This window comes from Diadema antillarum, unplaced genomic scaffold (genome assembly GCF_040938485.1).
Source record: "Diadema antillarum isolate AM-2024a unplaced genomic scaffold, OU_Dant_1.0 seq00001187_RagTag, whole genome shotgun sequence".
Classification (NCBI taxonomy): domain Eukaryota; kingdom Metazoa; phylum Echinodermata; class Echinoidea; order Diadematoida; family Diadematidae; genus Diadema; species Diadema antillarum.
In genome coordinates this window covers 581,816-599,141 of record NW_027271986.1, presented here as the reverse complement: position 1 = coordinate 599,141, position 17,326 = coordinate 581,816, and the positions used below count along the sequence as shown (strand labels likewise).

The 17,326-nt window shown below is 38.3% G+C and overlaps 1 protein-coding gene across 1 annotated transcript; it reads left to right on the top strand.

The window, feature by feature from the left end:
• Positions 1–1,625: 1,625 nt before the first annotated feature.
• On the top strand, positions 1,626–16,732 carry LOC139744547 (ATPase family gene 2 protein homolog A-like). Its single transcript, XM_071654978.1, has 13 exons — positions 1,626–1,887; positions 2,597–2,885; positions 3,563–4,383; positions 4,865–4,994; positions 6,244–6,427; positions 8,311–8,448; positions 9,752–9,869; positions 10,662–10,819; positions 12,072–12,281; positions 12,972–13,105; positions 13,944–14,070; positions 14,916–15,080; positions 16,556–16,732. Exons 1-13 carry the CDS (start codon positions 1,626–1,628, stop codon positions 16,730–16,732), a joined length of 2,913 nt encoding a protein of 970 aa, XP_071511079.1.
• Positions 16,733–17,326: the final 594 nt, after the last annotated feature.

The following is a 17,326-nucleotide window of genomic DNA, read 5'->3' as shown; positions in this document are numbered from 1 at the left end:
AAGGTTTTTCAGTAATAGAGAAACAGTAATGCTTGGAAATGGACATACAGTTTTCTATTAGTTAATGCTGAAAAGATTTGATTTATTAAGATTTCAGGCCTTACATTGATGATAAATTGACTTTGAAGATGCATAACCGGTACTGCAGCTCATCTATGTAAAGTGTATACATAATTGCTCAAGGCCTAATTATGCGAAGAATTCCAGTCCAAACGGAGCTAAGTCCATTTTCATCAAATTAGTTTTTTTTTTTTAAAACAGAAATATGTTGATTCAATATAATAAATTCTCCATCAAAGTGTGGAAATTCATGCGAAGAAATACAGAAATCAGGCAATGATAATAAAGGAGTTTTGTTCCATACTTTGACCCCGGAGTGAAGCCAAGCTGGCTACTGCATCATTGATAAGTATTAAATTGTCATTTTAACTCATAATAAAAATAGATCATTTTCTAATTTAGAGATAGATCTGATCGCAGGTAAATGGATTAGCATTATCCCATCCCACCTTCTCCTGCATATACATACTCTGTATATTCAATATCCCCAATACGATACTTATTAAGGGTACTTTCATTATCCTTTATCTGCCTTTATTCCATGGCCAGTGGAACCGGTGGGGGGGGGGGGGGGGCGGGCTCGCCCCCCCCCCACTTTTTTTTTTGCACCATACATAGGAATACATAGGGTGTCAACACCTCGCCCCCCCCCCCCCACTTTTTTTTTTACCCCGGAAGTGGCACTAGAGATAGAATGAAACCTTGAGGTGTGAGCGCGGTGAGGCCTTTGTTTTGAGCTGAAGACCTTTTTTTTTTTCGCTTGTCAGCTGAAGAAACCCGGAAGTGGCACCATAAGTTGCCCTGAAGGCCTTTTCTTTTCTTTTCTTTTTTTTTTTTTTTTTGCTTGTTAGCTGATGAAACCAGGAAGTGCACCCCCCCCCCCCCTTACTTTTGAAAACGTGGCGCCGGTTGTATATTCTTCTTGCATGCAACATTGCTGCAGCATTTTAATTCTTCTTTTTTTAATTTTTTTTATCATTATTTTTTTTTGCGAAGGAGAACTGTCGATTTTATGAACCACCTCATTCTTCCCATTTTCAAATTCTTTGTTTTTTGTTATTAAACAATTAATTTTTATTCTTAATGAAGGTATTGTTTTCGCTTTAGTGGAAATGAATAAACTTGAAAGTAATTTGAAGTTTCAAAACTTATTCTTATAAATTGCGAAGCCCGATTTTATGTTTTTTCACATTCAGCTTATCACAGACCAAGCTCGACTCTGGCGGCATTCCATACATTATGCACGTTGTGCATGCTGCATGTGCGATGTGTGTGGAGCAGTGGCTTGGAGGTACGCGACTCCATCGATGATCCACACAGCGCCGCGCCGGTGCCGCCCCGCAAGCTGTCTTTCACCAGGCCAGTAGTTGTACCTGTTCTAGTAGCTAGCTAGCTAGCTAGCGGGCTGGTGATAATCTGGGCACTCAGAATGGGCTTGTATTCCATCTCTCTGTCAAGCGAGCTCATGTACGATACTTCTTCTTCTTCTGTTGGAGTGCTGCTTCATTCTTGAAGATTACGCACTGTCGCACTGCAGTCTAAACGACTGAATTAATCGAAGGAAAATGTCAAGCAAAAAGAAAGGTCAGCATGGCCAGCAAAGAAGCGTGTGGCAGAGTATCCGCAAAGGTGATGTCGATGTTTTCATTCAAACCAAGGACGTTGAAAACTTCAGAAAGTTGGTTACGACAGAAAATCAGAATAATGTGGAGCCGGCAACGGTGGTGAAAAACGTAAATTATGTGCTAGATGCCGCCAGGAAGGCTCGGATATCAGTTATTTCCAATCGTGTCTTACTGGGAGAGACCTTACCGCAGGTAGACAAAGGTAGGTTAAATTTAAATTTTACCTTCATTTTTTTTTTCTAACACCAACATTTCAGTCGCTAGTTCTGTTTGCTGAGTTCTGTGATTCTGCTGATTGCCTCTTACACAGGCTACCTGGACTGACTCACATAGTAATAGACCGTCTAGTAGGCCTAAATTTATTTCAAATTCAATGATTGATGTAGAAATTGTTGTAGTAAATATATCAAATCATGTCAGTGTCAAATGATTGATCAAACATCTTGTCAATTCACAGTGTCAGTGGTGTGCCCTGTAGCTGTAATAAGTGTAAAGTGTTGTATAGACTGGTTGGAAATGTCATTTCTTTACACTCATCAGACCAATAATTTGTCAAATTTATTGTTGAGTTGTCACCCATTAGCATGCTCAGTGTAACTTTATTAGATGAAACGGTTACTATACACAGCCCAGTTGCTGTACGTAGGTACGTCGCGACACAGCGTACATACAGCGTCTGGTTGGGCTAATGAAACGGTAGAGTGCAATGTGTCATGTGTTACTGTAAAGTGGTTGGTAGAAAGGTAAATCGTGCGTGGGGCGCGGTAACAAGTCGCTGGTTATTCTCCACAAGGTATCAATGGATGTTTTAAAAAAGTATGCATTGTATTAAAATGTGAGGGTTGATGTGATGATTTTAGGACATTTTGAGTCAAAATTATGAAATGTCTAATCTTTGCTTTCTTTTGAAGGTGTGACTAAACTACCCCTATCTGCCAAATCTGATGTCATCCAGCTAAACCCAGAGACCATGACCTTGTGTGAACTCTGTATTGGTCAGCCTACCATTGTGACATCTGGCCAGCAGGATGGACCCAAGTCCATCTGCCTGGCCTGGCCTGTCAAGGGGTTTCCTCCAGCATCCATTGGCGTTCATCCCAGGCTACGGGAGATCTGTAGCTGGAAGGATACAGAGCTGCTGAGAGTGGAAGGAATACATGGCAGTGTTGGGGTTGCTGCCGCTGCAAAGTTGTCCATTCGGTGTGTAACTGAAAAGAAGTTTCTGATCAGTGACATTTGTAGACAAATGACAAAATCACTTGCTGTTATGTTAGTGCATCATTCCATGATTCATTTCATCAAAGTTTGTTCGTTGTTTTCTTTCCTCAACTTTGCTTTATAGTCTTGTAAGAAATTCAATTTGCATCCATACTTTTTGCAGAGTTTACTGTCAAGAGCAAACTGTGGAGGCATAGTGTTTTGATAAAAACAAGTCATCTTCCTTGGGTCTGTATAGAAATGTTTAGCTGTGACAATTCTGTGCAATGAGATATGAGATGTATGACAAAAATCAGATTATCTTGTATTGTTTGATTATCATGAACATAGCTAATCATTGCATTTTTATGTGATTTATTTTTCATGCGATTACTTTATGCAGGCATTATTTATTGTTTGCCTGAAAGTATACAATGTACAAACAGTAGTTACCCATTAACTCTGTCTGTAATCAGTTTCAATTTGCCCAACAGTCTACTGACAGCCATCAGAATGAAAACAAAGGAGAAATTCAGCAGTTTGGTGGATTAAAAGGTATTTTAAAAAATACACAAGAAAGTAATAAACAACACCTTCATTACAGAAGTTCTGATTACAGGTGTGCATTTCCTTTAACAATAACATCTAATCAGATTTCATGTTGTGCTTTACATTCACAGTGCCAATGAAGAATCAACGTTGACAGAATCTGCTGACTTCAAGAACTATCTAGCTCGCAGTCTAGTCAGTAAACACATCATGTGCGAGTGTGTCCTGAGTGTCTCTTACTATGGCAAGCCAGTTGTGCTAGAAGTGGAAGAGGTCACAACCCTGACAAGCAAGGGACCCTCAAATCCAGACCTTTTGACCCAGAGAGTGGACTGTGATGACCAGTCATCCCTCAGCATGACAAGTGCTGACCAATCAAAGCTTCACAGCTCTCACAATGTTAGCTCATGCCTCGGGAGAACTGACATATCCACTTGCTCAATTACTGAAGATGAACAGTTGGATGCAGACAAGAGCATGGAACCTTTGAAGATTCCTGAAATGGACAGTGTGACAGACATCACTGACCCAAGCATTATCGTTGGCATGGTAACAAGTGACTGCTCTGCCCTACAATCTTCCAGTGAACTTGAAAATCAATTCACATCACTAAGTTTGTCAGAGACGAGTAGCGTCGTGGCATCTTCAACTCCCAAGAGGAGTTCAAAATTGTCTTGTGATGATGATGAACAAAAGTTTGCCAAACACAGGAATCTGTCAATAAGCCAGAGTTTGCCAGAAGAGAGTGGTATCTACAGAGTCACAAAAACAACAGAAATCTCAATAATCTCCCCGGCTAAAGAGGGAGCAGATAGAAAAGAAGACAAGATGGCTGCCAAGCTTGGAAGTCGTGTGACCTTTGACATGATGGGAGGTATTGAGAGACAGCTGAAATCCATCAGGGACATGGTACAGATGCCTCTCAAGAATCCAGACGTTTTCGTCTCTCTTGGTAATCCTGGCAATCATCTGTATTTTCTCAGCAAATCAGTGATTTTGCATAAAGGAAATAATGACAGTATCTGACAACTTGAAGTAATCACGGTGTCTCATTGATGTATGCATAAGACAGGTAGAATAGTTGTAAAGAATTGAGTAATGCCACTTGTGAGAAAATTCTTATAAGTTTGTGTAAGTGATGTCAGGTTGAGTACTGCACACATACAACGTTGCCACAAAGAAATTAATGTTAAATGATGACTACAAAAAAATGTGGAGTTCACTATCTCACTAAACTCAGTCAATGTTCACTGAAACTTAAGTGGCAAGTTTGATTTTGCTTATGCTGAAGCTTGACAGAAGCCTTATCATTGTATCTTGGCAGAAAGTGATGGTACAAGACAATTTATGAGCATTACTTCACTTATGAAATTTGTAACATGGATTCTACTTAAAAGTATCATATTTTTACACTTTTTGGGGGTCACTTTTAGGTATTCCCCCACCCAGGGGAGTGTTGCTGTATGGTCCCCCAGGGGTGGGGAAGACCATGCTGGCTCGTGCTGTGGCATGTGAGACTGGAGTCCACACAGTGGTCATCAACGGGCCAGAGGTTCTCAGTAGGTGAGCCAATTAACCAACACAGATGCAAACATGATATCCTCAACAGTGGCGGATCCAGAGGGGGGCGCACCGGGAGCACGCCCCCTCTTTATTGTTATTTTTTAAACGAAAGAAATATAAAGAAAAAATGGGGGCGTATGCGCCCCCCTTTAAGATTGTAAAGGCGCCTCCCCTTTACAGAATTCCTGGATCCACAATGCTCAATATTTGACACCTAAAAGATTTTAGCTATTCGATTCGTCTATGCTCATCATGTGACATATACGCAATCAAAGATACCTTTTGTTTGAGCAAAAATGGACAGTGCACTGCCAGTGTCACCAACGTAGATTGACTCCCATTTTAAACTCGGTATCAAATCGTAGCTTTTACACCAGCACACCTCTGACATGACAGTAAGCATACCTTTTGCACACTAAATCAGTTACAAGCCTGCATTCAGTCTCTCATTTTACTGTCGATGGCTTCAATTGATCAGTTTCATGAATGACTATCTGTATTGTGCTGCCCATTTGTCTTTCCTGCTAAAATGGTAGCAGTTTCTGTACTGAATTCAAGAATTGGAGTGGACTACATGTGATGATGTCCGAGATGTTGTACTAAGTATGAGTAAACAGTGTATGTTCTTTACTCGTGCAATGGAAGGAGGTTTCAAACTCCATTACATTGTTGAATAGAGGGCCTTTATGTTTTACCATGTGGGAGTATACCATACACAAAGAGATATGATATGAATCATCCCACAGTGTTTTAGGAGAGAGTGTTTGGTATTGTCACAGAGTTATGGTTAAATTGCGACCAGATTTCCTTGTGTAAATACTGTTCTCAAAGCGATATTTTTCCATAAAATTTAGCGCAAAAACCTTCCAAGATAGATATGTAAAATTTTTGTAACTGCTAGTAGCAGTGCTTACAGGGTGATCAGTGACTTACAGGGGATGTAGATAGGTGTACATGCAAGGCCTTTATAGCCAACTCTTAAACTACTAATTACTTTCTTGACTCACCTTCCAGGGTATTTGAGGAGGAAAAAGGTTAACAACACACATTCTTTTACAGTTTTTATGTAAGTTATGTAAGAAGATTTGATGAGAATGATTTAAATTGATATAATGGTGATTTGAAATATATTTTGTCCATGCTACGTTCTCTCAATGTAAAGAAGCCCAATGGGTATTTGCTATGCCTAGTATAAGAAGTCAGCCTGCCAAGCTTCAATTCTGCCATTGCTTCTGTTTTTTCCCCCAAGGTACTATGGCGAGTCTGAGTCAAGGTTGAGGGCGCTCTTCACCGAAGCCACAGAGAATGCTCCGAGCCTGATCCTCATCGATGAGTTGGATGCCTTGTGTCCTCGACGGGAGCGTGTCCACAGTGAGCTGGAGAAACGTGTGGTCTCCATGGTACTCACTCTCATGGATGGCTTGGTAGGAGAAGTAGCGGTACTTGTGGCATTAGTCGTGTTAGTAGTAGTAGTAGTAATAGTAGTAGTAGTAGTAGTAGTAGTAGTAGTAGTAGTAGTAGTAGTAGTATTTAGTAGTAGTAGTAGTAGTAGTAGTAGTAGTAGTAGTAGTAGTAGCAGTAGTATTTAGTAGTAGTAGTAGTAGTAGTGGTAGTAGTAGTATTTAGTAGTAGTAGTAGTAGTAGGGGTAGTAGTGGTAGTAGTAGAAGTAGTAGTAGTAGTAATAGTAATAGTAAGTAGTAGTAGTAGTAGTAGTAAGTAGTAGTAGTAGCAGTAGTAATAGTACAGGGGAGGATCCAGGAATTCCGTAAAGAGGGGGCGCTTTACAAAATTATGGGGGGGGGGGGGGGGGCGCACGCACCCAACCCCCAATTTTTTTTCTTTTTATTTCTTTTAACATAGAATAAAGGGGGGGGGGGGGGGGGGCTGCCGCACGCCCGGTGCACCCTCGCCTGGATCCACCACCGTAGTAGTAGTAGAATTTAGAAGTAGCAGTAGTAGTAGTACTAGTAGTAGTACTAGTTGTTGTTGTTGTTCTTGCTGTGGTGGAGGTGGGGGTAATGGTGATAGTAGTATTAGCAGTAGTCTGATGGTAGAAGTCCAATAGAAGCTGTAAAGATAGGGGCAGTAACAAAGGTAACGATGATAATAGCTACATTGATGAAGATGATGACAATATTAGTGATAATACTACAAATGGTAATGATAACAGAAAAACAATGATAATGGTGACAGTGATAGTCAACATACCTATCCACCACAGTTTGTACTATCAAAGCTTACACCTTGGGACAAGAGATGATTAATTGAATATTTTTTTTTTTTTGCCCCGTCCTCTGCATATCTTTCTCCTGAGATGAATAAGAGAAAGAGAGGGCAGAGCAAAAGATACAGAAATCATCATGTTTTGCTGAAAGTAGTTTACGAAGCTAGCTATGCAAGCCTTGGGGGTAATGTTGTTTGAGGTCATACACAACCTAGATTGTATGACATTTTCAGAGATGCCATGAAAATATTATTTTGAATATTAATTTCCTGTCACAACAATGCTACGTGAACTTTTTTCAGTGTCCCTCAGAGTGTGCCACTAAAAAATTGAAAATTAGAAATTAAAAAAATAAAGTTAAAGGAGAATTAGATGTTCTTATTTTTCTAGCGTGATGAAATAGTAACCTCCTTCAGAAGGCAGGGGTAATATTTCAGTAACAAGTCAAAGGAATATGCACTTTGATAAAAATGACATTTTGTGGAATTCTTTTAATTTTTTTTGGTATTGTTGCCCTACTGTAAATCATGAATTGTTGTAGTCTTATCCAGCAATGACAGCACATAGATTAAAAACTTTCATATCTTCTGGACAGATTGTCCAATTTCCCTCAAATTTCACTGGTGTGTACCACTAATATTTCTGCATTCACTTTAAAATCCACATGTATATTTGAAGTAAATTCCTAATAAGAAATTAATATTTTCCACCTTATTTTCATATGTTTTCTTATTTCCAGACAAATGCACAAGTACAATCTATGCTGTGTATATTAGATCAAAAGATATGTATCCATCAAGCCATATCAGTAAGGCTGCTAATAAGACCAACAGGTCTCGCTACTTTAGACAATTTTTGACATATTTCAAGTAACTTTAAAGTTTTAATCATATGTCAGATATTCAAAGGAAACTGGCTTCACTCCAGCTGTGTGAATGGCTGATGATCAAAACATACCTCATGGATGATCTGAGATAACAAAAATGTAGCTGTTGGTCCTGACAGCTTATTCAGTAAACTAAACTTGATTATGGCAGACCCTATTTACTATGATTTTCCATACATGTGATTGATCTTTGCCTTGCTGGTAGTGTGGGCTTTCCCGGGGTCATGTCCTGGTGCTGGGTGCTACAAGTCGCCCCGATTCTATTGACCCAGCGCTGCGAAGACCAGGCCGATTTGACCGCGAGATCGAGATTAGCGTCCCCAATGCACGAGAAAGAAAACAGGTATATTCAATGACTTCATTGACAATCACAGGAGACCTGATGATGTGTTATTGCAATGATTATGTTATCAAATGTGAGCATTGGTCATTAATCTGTTGAGGACGAGTCCCGAGTATACTCGGGCAGGTGTCTATGGGAAATGCATGTTACAGCAAAATCGAACTGTCCTCAACTACTTAAGAAGAGCAATGTATTTCTTGGTGGATGAAACATGAAGCATCTTGTATTCATTTTGTTTAACTTCTAAATATGTCGCATTGATATGTTAACATTTTACATAAGGCTTATTATAAAGATATTGTCAGGATGAATGTGTATGGGTAATTCCATGAAGTTGGGGCAGTGTCCATGTAGCATCGTGATATTTGAAAAATACATTTCAGCATAACTCAATATTAATTATGCTATACATTTATTGTTTGTAGGCTTTATATTTGCATTGAGGCCACACATTTTCCTGGAAATTTTGTGCCATTCAGACTCAATTTTGATGAAGTTATTAAACAATACAATGTATGTAACGGTGTCCTGTATCATCGTGACGTGTCCATTTAGCATAGTGAAATTTTAACATTTGGTACTAAGGGACAAATTATGGCAATTAATTTGATGCAATATGCATATTTACTAGATTAGTCAGATAGCTAAATATCTCAAATTTCCTGTACACAGTTTTAATTTTAAAAGAAAATTACAAAATGTATCACGATGCTACGCGGTGTCCTTTTTTGTTACATTTGGTGGACACCGTGTAGCATAGTGACACATTGTGTAATTTTCTTGTAAAAGTAAAACTGTGGAAAATAGAGTTAAGATATGTAGCTATCTGACTAATCTAGTAATTATGCATATTATATCACATTTTGGTCAAGCTAATTGCATTAATTTGTCTTTTAGGACCAGATTTTAACTATCACGATGCTACATGGACACGTCACGATGCTACACGACACTGTTACATTTTTTTTTTAATAACTTCATCAAAATTGAGTCTGAATGGCACAAAATTTCCAGGAAAATGTATGGTCTCAATACAAATGTAAAGCCTGTAAAGAATATATGTATAGCATAATTAGTATTGAGTTATGCTAAAATGTAACACTTTGTTCCCCAACTTCACGGAATTACCCGTATAGATGATACATTAGTGACGATTAAACCACTAGACTCGTATGATCCATACCTGTCATAATTCTGATTTTATAGTTGTGGTGGTGGTACAGCTAATGCTGTGATGTAAAAGAACATGTGCTTTGTTTGGGAAATTGCATCTTTATTTTTTTATATATCATACTAACTCCAGATTCTGGACAAACATCTGGCAAGTGTATCTACCGCCCTGAAGGAGGAAGATGTTGCACATATAGCAGACTGTGCCCATGGTTACGTGGGAGCAGATTTGGCCGCAGTCTGTAAGGAAGGTCAGTATTTTTATTGTTATAGTATTATTTGCCTATACCAAGCTGTAATATCACTCATCTCAAGCTACAAGTAAAATTCTGACAAAATGAACAACAGTTGAATACATGTTAGAATTCATTGAACCAGGATGTGTAGAAAGATGGAGAAATACCCCTACATTTGTTTTGGTTTTAATTTTTGTGTATGTCTGGGCCAAAAATGAATTACAGTACTGTTGTAAACTTGTTAGAATTTGTATTCTTTGAACCAGGATGTGTAGAAAGATGTAAGACAGAATACCCTGTATTTGTTTTGTTTTGTATCTATTTTTGTGTATGTCTGTGTGTTTTGCCTCATTCAGATCTTGCTCATCTTTCCAAACCACTTGCCCAAGTCTTGGCTATCACCTGCCCAGGCATTTGCACAAATGTTTAAATATAGAATGAATATAGTACAATAGATCTAGATAGATGGGGAATGCAGATGTGTATCTCTAGAAGTTTGGTATTGTGTAGATAGTCATCTGTTACTTTAAAAGTTGTTCACCTGTGAGAAAGTTACTATCTGGGATGCGCATCATGATGCACAATACTCTCTTGCCTTTTTATATACATGGTGACCAGGGAGTAAAGTAACAGCCTTGCAAGTGACCCAAAGTTAGACATCAGATGAATTACCTATGCCTTCAAAAGTTATTTTAGTCCTACTTGAGAGTAGATTTGATTGTTCTATTCAAGTGATATATTGTGCATGAATATAAAAGGTCCTCATCAGCTATTACTATATGTGTGCTTTATTTATATCATTCACAGCGGCAATGAGTGCCTTTGAGCGTCTGCGTTCCCAGGGTCAAGTTGAGGTCAGAGATGCCATCCCAGCCAGCAGAGCAGTAACCAAGGAGGACTTTCTTCATGCCTTGACCCAGGTCAAGCCTAGCGCCCTCAGAGAGGTCGAAATTGATATACCAAAGGTATGAATCCAAGTCCTTTGCACACAGAAATCTACTATAGTACAGTGTACTCCCATTCTAACGAACCAGATTATAACGAAATGCCGGTTACAACAAAGGAAGAATTCAGGCTGCAACATCTGCTCTATTTTTGTTGTTGTTTATTTGTTCGGTTTTGACGAAATTTTGATATAAAGAAAGAAAACTGCCGGTCCCAAGGACTTTGTTTTAACAGAAGTCCACTGTACCTCAAGCCAGGAGCAACTAGCAATTACATTGTACATTTACAATTTCTGACATATCTCAGCTCAAAATCTAATATAGAGCCATTAAAACAGGACAAGTTTTTCGTGACTATGTCATGAGTTTGTGTTTTCAAAGGAGTGCAAATTATATGAAGTAGTGTAGACTCTTATGAATAATGATGTGTTGTAACAAAAGTTTGGTATAAATGTATATTCATGTGCCATGCAAGGCTTGACGTTAGAGGTAACGATCCTTGGCAATTAACGTTCAGTGTCAAGCAATAGAAAATGCCATGTTATGGGCAGTCTGTTGTGAAACCAAAGTTTTTCATTCAATTTGACTTCCGTGTGAGGTACGTAGTTTGAAGATTTGACATGAATGGCATGGATACTTGATGCCATCTACAGACAAATCATGACAGTGGTTTGAAGGGAACACAATTACGGACTACTTCATGTCAGGTTGACAAGATTTCTGAGGTACTTGAGTAGCACTTTAATGAACTACAGTTCGACCTCGATTATCCAGCCATGTCGGGACCAGCGCTCATCCGGAAAAACGAATTGGCCGGATATGGGAGACACAAGTTAATATTATAGCTGCCGTCCAAGCTGCCGTCCCAGTGCACTGGCAGCTAGGCAGGTAGCGTACCCCGCAATGGTAGTGTAATCTATGCTAGCCTGTGCAAAATTGTAGTCCCTTACTTTTACGATGATAATGTGGTGTGAATTTATGTTAGTTCTGTCGGGAATATTGTAGGTAAATCATGTGAGTTTTGCAGAAATTTTAATTGATTTTAAGGTCACTGTTTTTTCTCAATTTCTGGATGAAAAAAAAAAGTTTTTCACTGCGTGAACGCGTCCAGATAATAGAGATTTCCAGATAAAAGGAGGCTGGATAATCGAGGTCGAACTGTATTTGATAATCAGCAGCAAATTATCATTTCATTGTGGCACCTTCCAAATGACACAGTAGATTTTAATTTTTCCAGAGATCAAATTCACGTAATTGTGCTTGCTTGCTACAGGTGTACTGGTCAGACATAGGTGGTCAAGACAGCATCAAACTCAAGCTCCGTCAGGCCGTGGAGTGGCCCATCAAACACCCAGAATCCTTTGCCAGGTTGGGAGTGACTCCACCAAAGGGCTTCCTCATGTTTGGTCCACCTGGGTGTTCTAAGACACTCATCGCTAAGGCTTTGGCTACAGAGAGCGGACTAAACTTCATATCTGTTAAAGTAAGGGTTATACCCCCTTCCTTTTCTGATGTAGAACTATAAGATGGAAGTTTCATGTATGTAAAGCACATAGAAAATCTTTATTATGTGCTATATAAAAGCAAATTATTATTATTATTATTATTATTATTATTATTATTGTTATTGTTATTATTATTATTATTATTATTATTATTATTATTATTATTATTATTATTATCTTTATTATTATTATCATTATTATTATCATTATCATCATCATCATTATGTGTGTGTGTGTGTGTGTGTATGTGTGTGTTTCTCTCTTTCTCTCTCTTTGTCAATCTTCCATGGGTCTGTTTGACTCTCCCTCACACTCTATCTCTATCTCTTTGTCTATCCCACTACCTTGGTGTATGTTTTATTTTCTCACTTTTTTTTTTGTCATCATAGTAGGTCATCATTATCGTATTGTAGGAAGTTTAAAAGCCTCATTTATGTCGACCTTCCATGCAGACTCTGTTCAGAGGAGATGTGTTGTATTGTGTTGAAAGGAAGTGTATCAAATGAATACATGGCTAATTTGCAAATATGCATGAAGTGGAATGAGTAATACACTCAGTAAATATTATGAAAACTTTCTTGAATTCTTATGCCTGTTTGTAAAGGATGAATTTATGACTCATTGGGTTTTATTTTGCCCAAATGAATCAACTATCTCGCTGTCCTCAGGGCCCAGAGCTGTTCAGTAAGTGGGTCGGTGAGTCCGAGCAAGCTGTGAGGGAGGTGTTCAGAAAGGCGAGATCAGCAGCGCCAGCGATTGTCTTCTTCGATGAAATCGATGGCATAGCTGTAGAGAGAGGAAGGTAAAATCTCATGTCTTTACTGACAAAGATTACCCGTCGAGGACGGAGAGATATCGCTACAACACTTATTTCCCATAGACACCTGCCTGAGTATACTCAGGACTAGTTTTCAACGGGTTAAAGGGGAAGTTTCCCGCAACATTTGGATTGAGTGAATGCAACAATATTTATTTGTACAGTGTAGTAGAACACTGCAGAGAAGTCAAAGAAATATCAGACAATCTGTTCAAAAGTTATGAATTTTTGAAGCTTAGGTGCTGCCATTTTCTGGATGACTACAACAGTTCCTGATGTCACTTCAGAACAATGATATAAAGAAAAGATAAAGAGAAAAGCACAACATTAAATTTTTTAAATCAAAAATACACATTCCCTTGACTTGTTGCTGACTTATTTCATTGTTAATATTATTTCACTCTGTGAAAGGGCTATTGCAAAGTCTATTGTTCTTTTGTTATGCTAGTAAAATAAAATTTTGCAAAATCCTCATTAAATTTTTTGTATATCATTTTTTCTGACATGACATCACAAATTGTTTTTAAGTCTTTTTTTTTTTGTTCAATGAATGATTTTCAAAAGTTTCTAAACACATTTCAGCAGATTTTCTTCTGATTTTTGTTGTTGTTGTTGCTGTTGTTGGCAGATTTGATAAGTTTAACAATCTCCATCTTATCTTTTCGCAAACTATGATATGCAGTGAATTATAATTTAGATAGAAGATCATTATTTCTGCAGCAAAACTTGTTGGGTATATTTAAAGTAAACCTTAATTTAGGAATAAGTTACTTACCTCTATAACCACATGATGACCTTTACCTTTCTTCACTACTTTGGGCAGTTCTGGTGGTGGAAGCAGTGTTGGAGACCGAGTGTTGGGCCAACTGTTGACAGAGTTGGATGGTGTAGAAGGGTTGAGGGATGTGGTAGTTGTGGCAGCCACAAACCGTCCCGACATGATAGATAAGGTGAGATCTTTTTTTAAAAGCATTTCTGGATAGGGCCTAGGGCAATTATCCCGTGGGCAATTACCCCAGATCATTCCCCCGACCATAACCCTAATCCTAATCCTGAACCTAATCCTAATCCTAACCCTAACCCAAACTCTAATCCTACACCTAACCCTAACCCTAAGCTTTACTCTAATCTTATCACTAACCAGAACAGTGGACTCCCGTTAAAACGAAGTCCTGGGGACTGGCAATTTTCTTTCGTTATAACAAAATTTTGTTATAACCGAATGAATAAACAATCAAAATACATAGCTTCGACAATGTTGCGGCCCTCAATTTTACTTCGTTGTAACCGGAATTTTGTTATAACCGTGTTCGTTATAACGGGAGTGTACTGTATTTATCCGCGGGGTAATTGCCCTGATACGTTCTGGATAAATTACAGATTCTTTTCTCACTAGAAGGAAAATGTGATAATCTTCATTTTCATATTATACTAGTAATATTATGTTAGCAAACATTTACTGACTCAAATAATTTTAGTGCTGAGAAATTTATGCTTTCCCAACTTTATCTCTCTTTATTCTCTCAAGCATTTGGTCTGCTAGAAATTGTCACACTATCTGGCTATGTTGATGTTTATACTCAGTACATCCTATATTAAAAGTATAAGAAATTTGATTTAGATGTATTCTTCACCTGAAGCAGTTGTATGAATGTCAGTTAAAAGGGCACATTGGTGTAGTGCGCATATGCAGTGTATTATTATTAAAATTATCACTAGTTTTGGGTATGAATGTGACTGTGATTATGAAGAGTATTTTCGTTCTCATTATCATCATTGTTAACTGATTCTACAGGCTCTGATGAGACCGGGGCGTTTGGACCGCATCCTCTATGTCTCCTTGCCAGATGACCACACCCGAGAAGAGATCCTCCGCATCCAGTTCAGGAGGATGCCGGTCAGTGAAGATTGTTGCCTAGCAACCATAGTCAGACAGACTGAAGGATACTCAGGTGCTGAGGTAGGAAGACGAGTCCATAGATACATATTGTTGCCATGGCAACATATCCTCAAGATAAGTTTGGACATATGTGACCCTGCACCTCAAAACAAACAAAAAGTCGCCAGACATGAATTTTTAGTTAAGACCATATTCTGAAAGAGCAGACTTTAAGCTTTAAAATGATGTATAACTTAAATCAAATGGACTCTCCTAACCTATCTAAATATCGGAAAGAAAGCACAAACTCAGGAAAAGTGTGAACTGAGAAAAGAGGCTCTGAAGTACAGTGACTATTAAAGCGCTTAATCTTTACCAAACCGTGCTGGCTGTGCGATGAATAGGACAAAAAACAGGAAGTAAACCACCAGAGTAACAACAATGAAGGGATTATTAGATTAAACTGAAATTAAAGATGCCTCGTTAACACATTCTGTCCATAATTAATGCCAACTTTCAAAGCAGTAGCACTATCCTTTCAAAAGTTATTAGAGTTGAAAGTGAAGAGTGTGGACAAGGTTTTTCAGAAATGAAAAAGGGATTCTAAAGACACACCATATCACATTATTCTACCAAAAATGTGCGAGATAAACTGCTAAAAAAAACACACTTTCCTGCCCGTTTTATGATACCAAATTTTAGCGTAATGTAACAGAAGACCCGCACTTTCAGAAAATATTAAAAAGTCAAGTTTGGCTAGGTTGACCCATTTCACTTATTTTCAGTCCTCAGGCAAAATTAGTGTGTGCGACTTTATGTTCGTTTTGAGGTGCACTGTCACATATTAAAGGAGTGAAGGGTAGTAGGTGATCAAAAGCAACAAGAAATGAGATGTCGTGAACAAGGATATTATAGAGTATTAGAGTGAGGGATTTGCGGATGGAAGAAGATGGTGGGGTTTCATGGCATATTTAGGGTGAAAATTTTTAGACAGGATTTGCACACTAATTTGAGAATTGTAACTAAATAATGCATCAAAGTTGCTGATATTTTAATAACATTTTATTGTAAATAAATCTGTTAACCTGACTCCAATCTTATGGCTTTCATTCTTTTATCCAAATGTTTTCTTAATATTTAATCAGTGATGAGAAACTGAAATCTGTAATTAGGTAAATTTGTTTGCAATGTCAAATATAAATAAGATCTTATTCCATCAGATGCGCCTTTCAACAGATATCTAAAGATAATGTACAGGTCTGGAATATTTTCTATTTTCAGTCATGTAGAAAATTTGCAGACTTTTTGAAGTTGTCTTATTTCACACAAATCTGCCATTGTTATTATGATTACAGTTGCATTTGTATCAATTTGCGCCATCAATTAACTTTTGATCTGGAAAACAGTAGGAAGGTCAGTATGGAGTATGTAAACATGCTGGTCAGTTGAAAAACTGAATTATGAATTCAAGATATCTCTTCTGCATTATTTGCTAGCCCAATTTGTGTGGAGACTCGATGGATAGTTTGCATTCATGAAGCGTTCTTTGTATGCAGGTTGTGGCCGTCTGTCGTGAAGCTGCCCTGGCGGCCATGCAGGAGAGTTTTGACATCCAAGCGGTCAGTATGCGGCATTTCAACGAAGCCCTGTCCAGTGTCCGGCCCCAGACCACCCAAGAGAGCATTCAGTTTTACCAGGACTACTTGAAGAAGAGTGGACTCTACACTTTGTGATGTCTGCAACAAAGAGCTGCTTCACAACATTTCATCAACCTTGTGGGTGCTTTGAATATATACTGGTACATGAACCCCATATCATTGTACACTCAGTCTAAATCCCTGGTACAGAAAGGGTTAAAGACAAACAAACCAACAAACAAACAGTGCTCAAACATGTCTTGAATTTGATAACAGAGTGTACAACTAAATTTTTCTTGCCAAACCCTTGCTTATGATAGGTTGTCACATGCATGTGGTGAACCTGTGGCCCCTGGCCTATGAGCTATAGCAGTCCTCAATAGGCAACATACACATTTTACGTAGCTCACCTCATTCCTGAGAGCAAGGAAATAGAAAGATTTATTCCACACTTGAGTTATGAACTTCCATTCAGCCAAGTTGTCTTTGAAAAATTCTTAGAAACTTTTGTGTACAAATTCAGCAATTCAATGGCAATTGTGGCTGCCTCACCTTGCACTCGCATAAATGAGTTTTGGGTCCTTTAATTACTACAACTCCAAATGAAGTTCATTCAGCCCAACACGATTGGTAATGATGATGCACTTAGTTGAATGTATTCGCACGATTAAGGAATCATCTGTTCCCAAC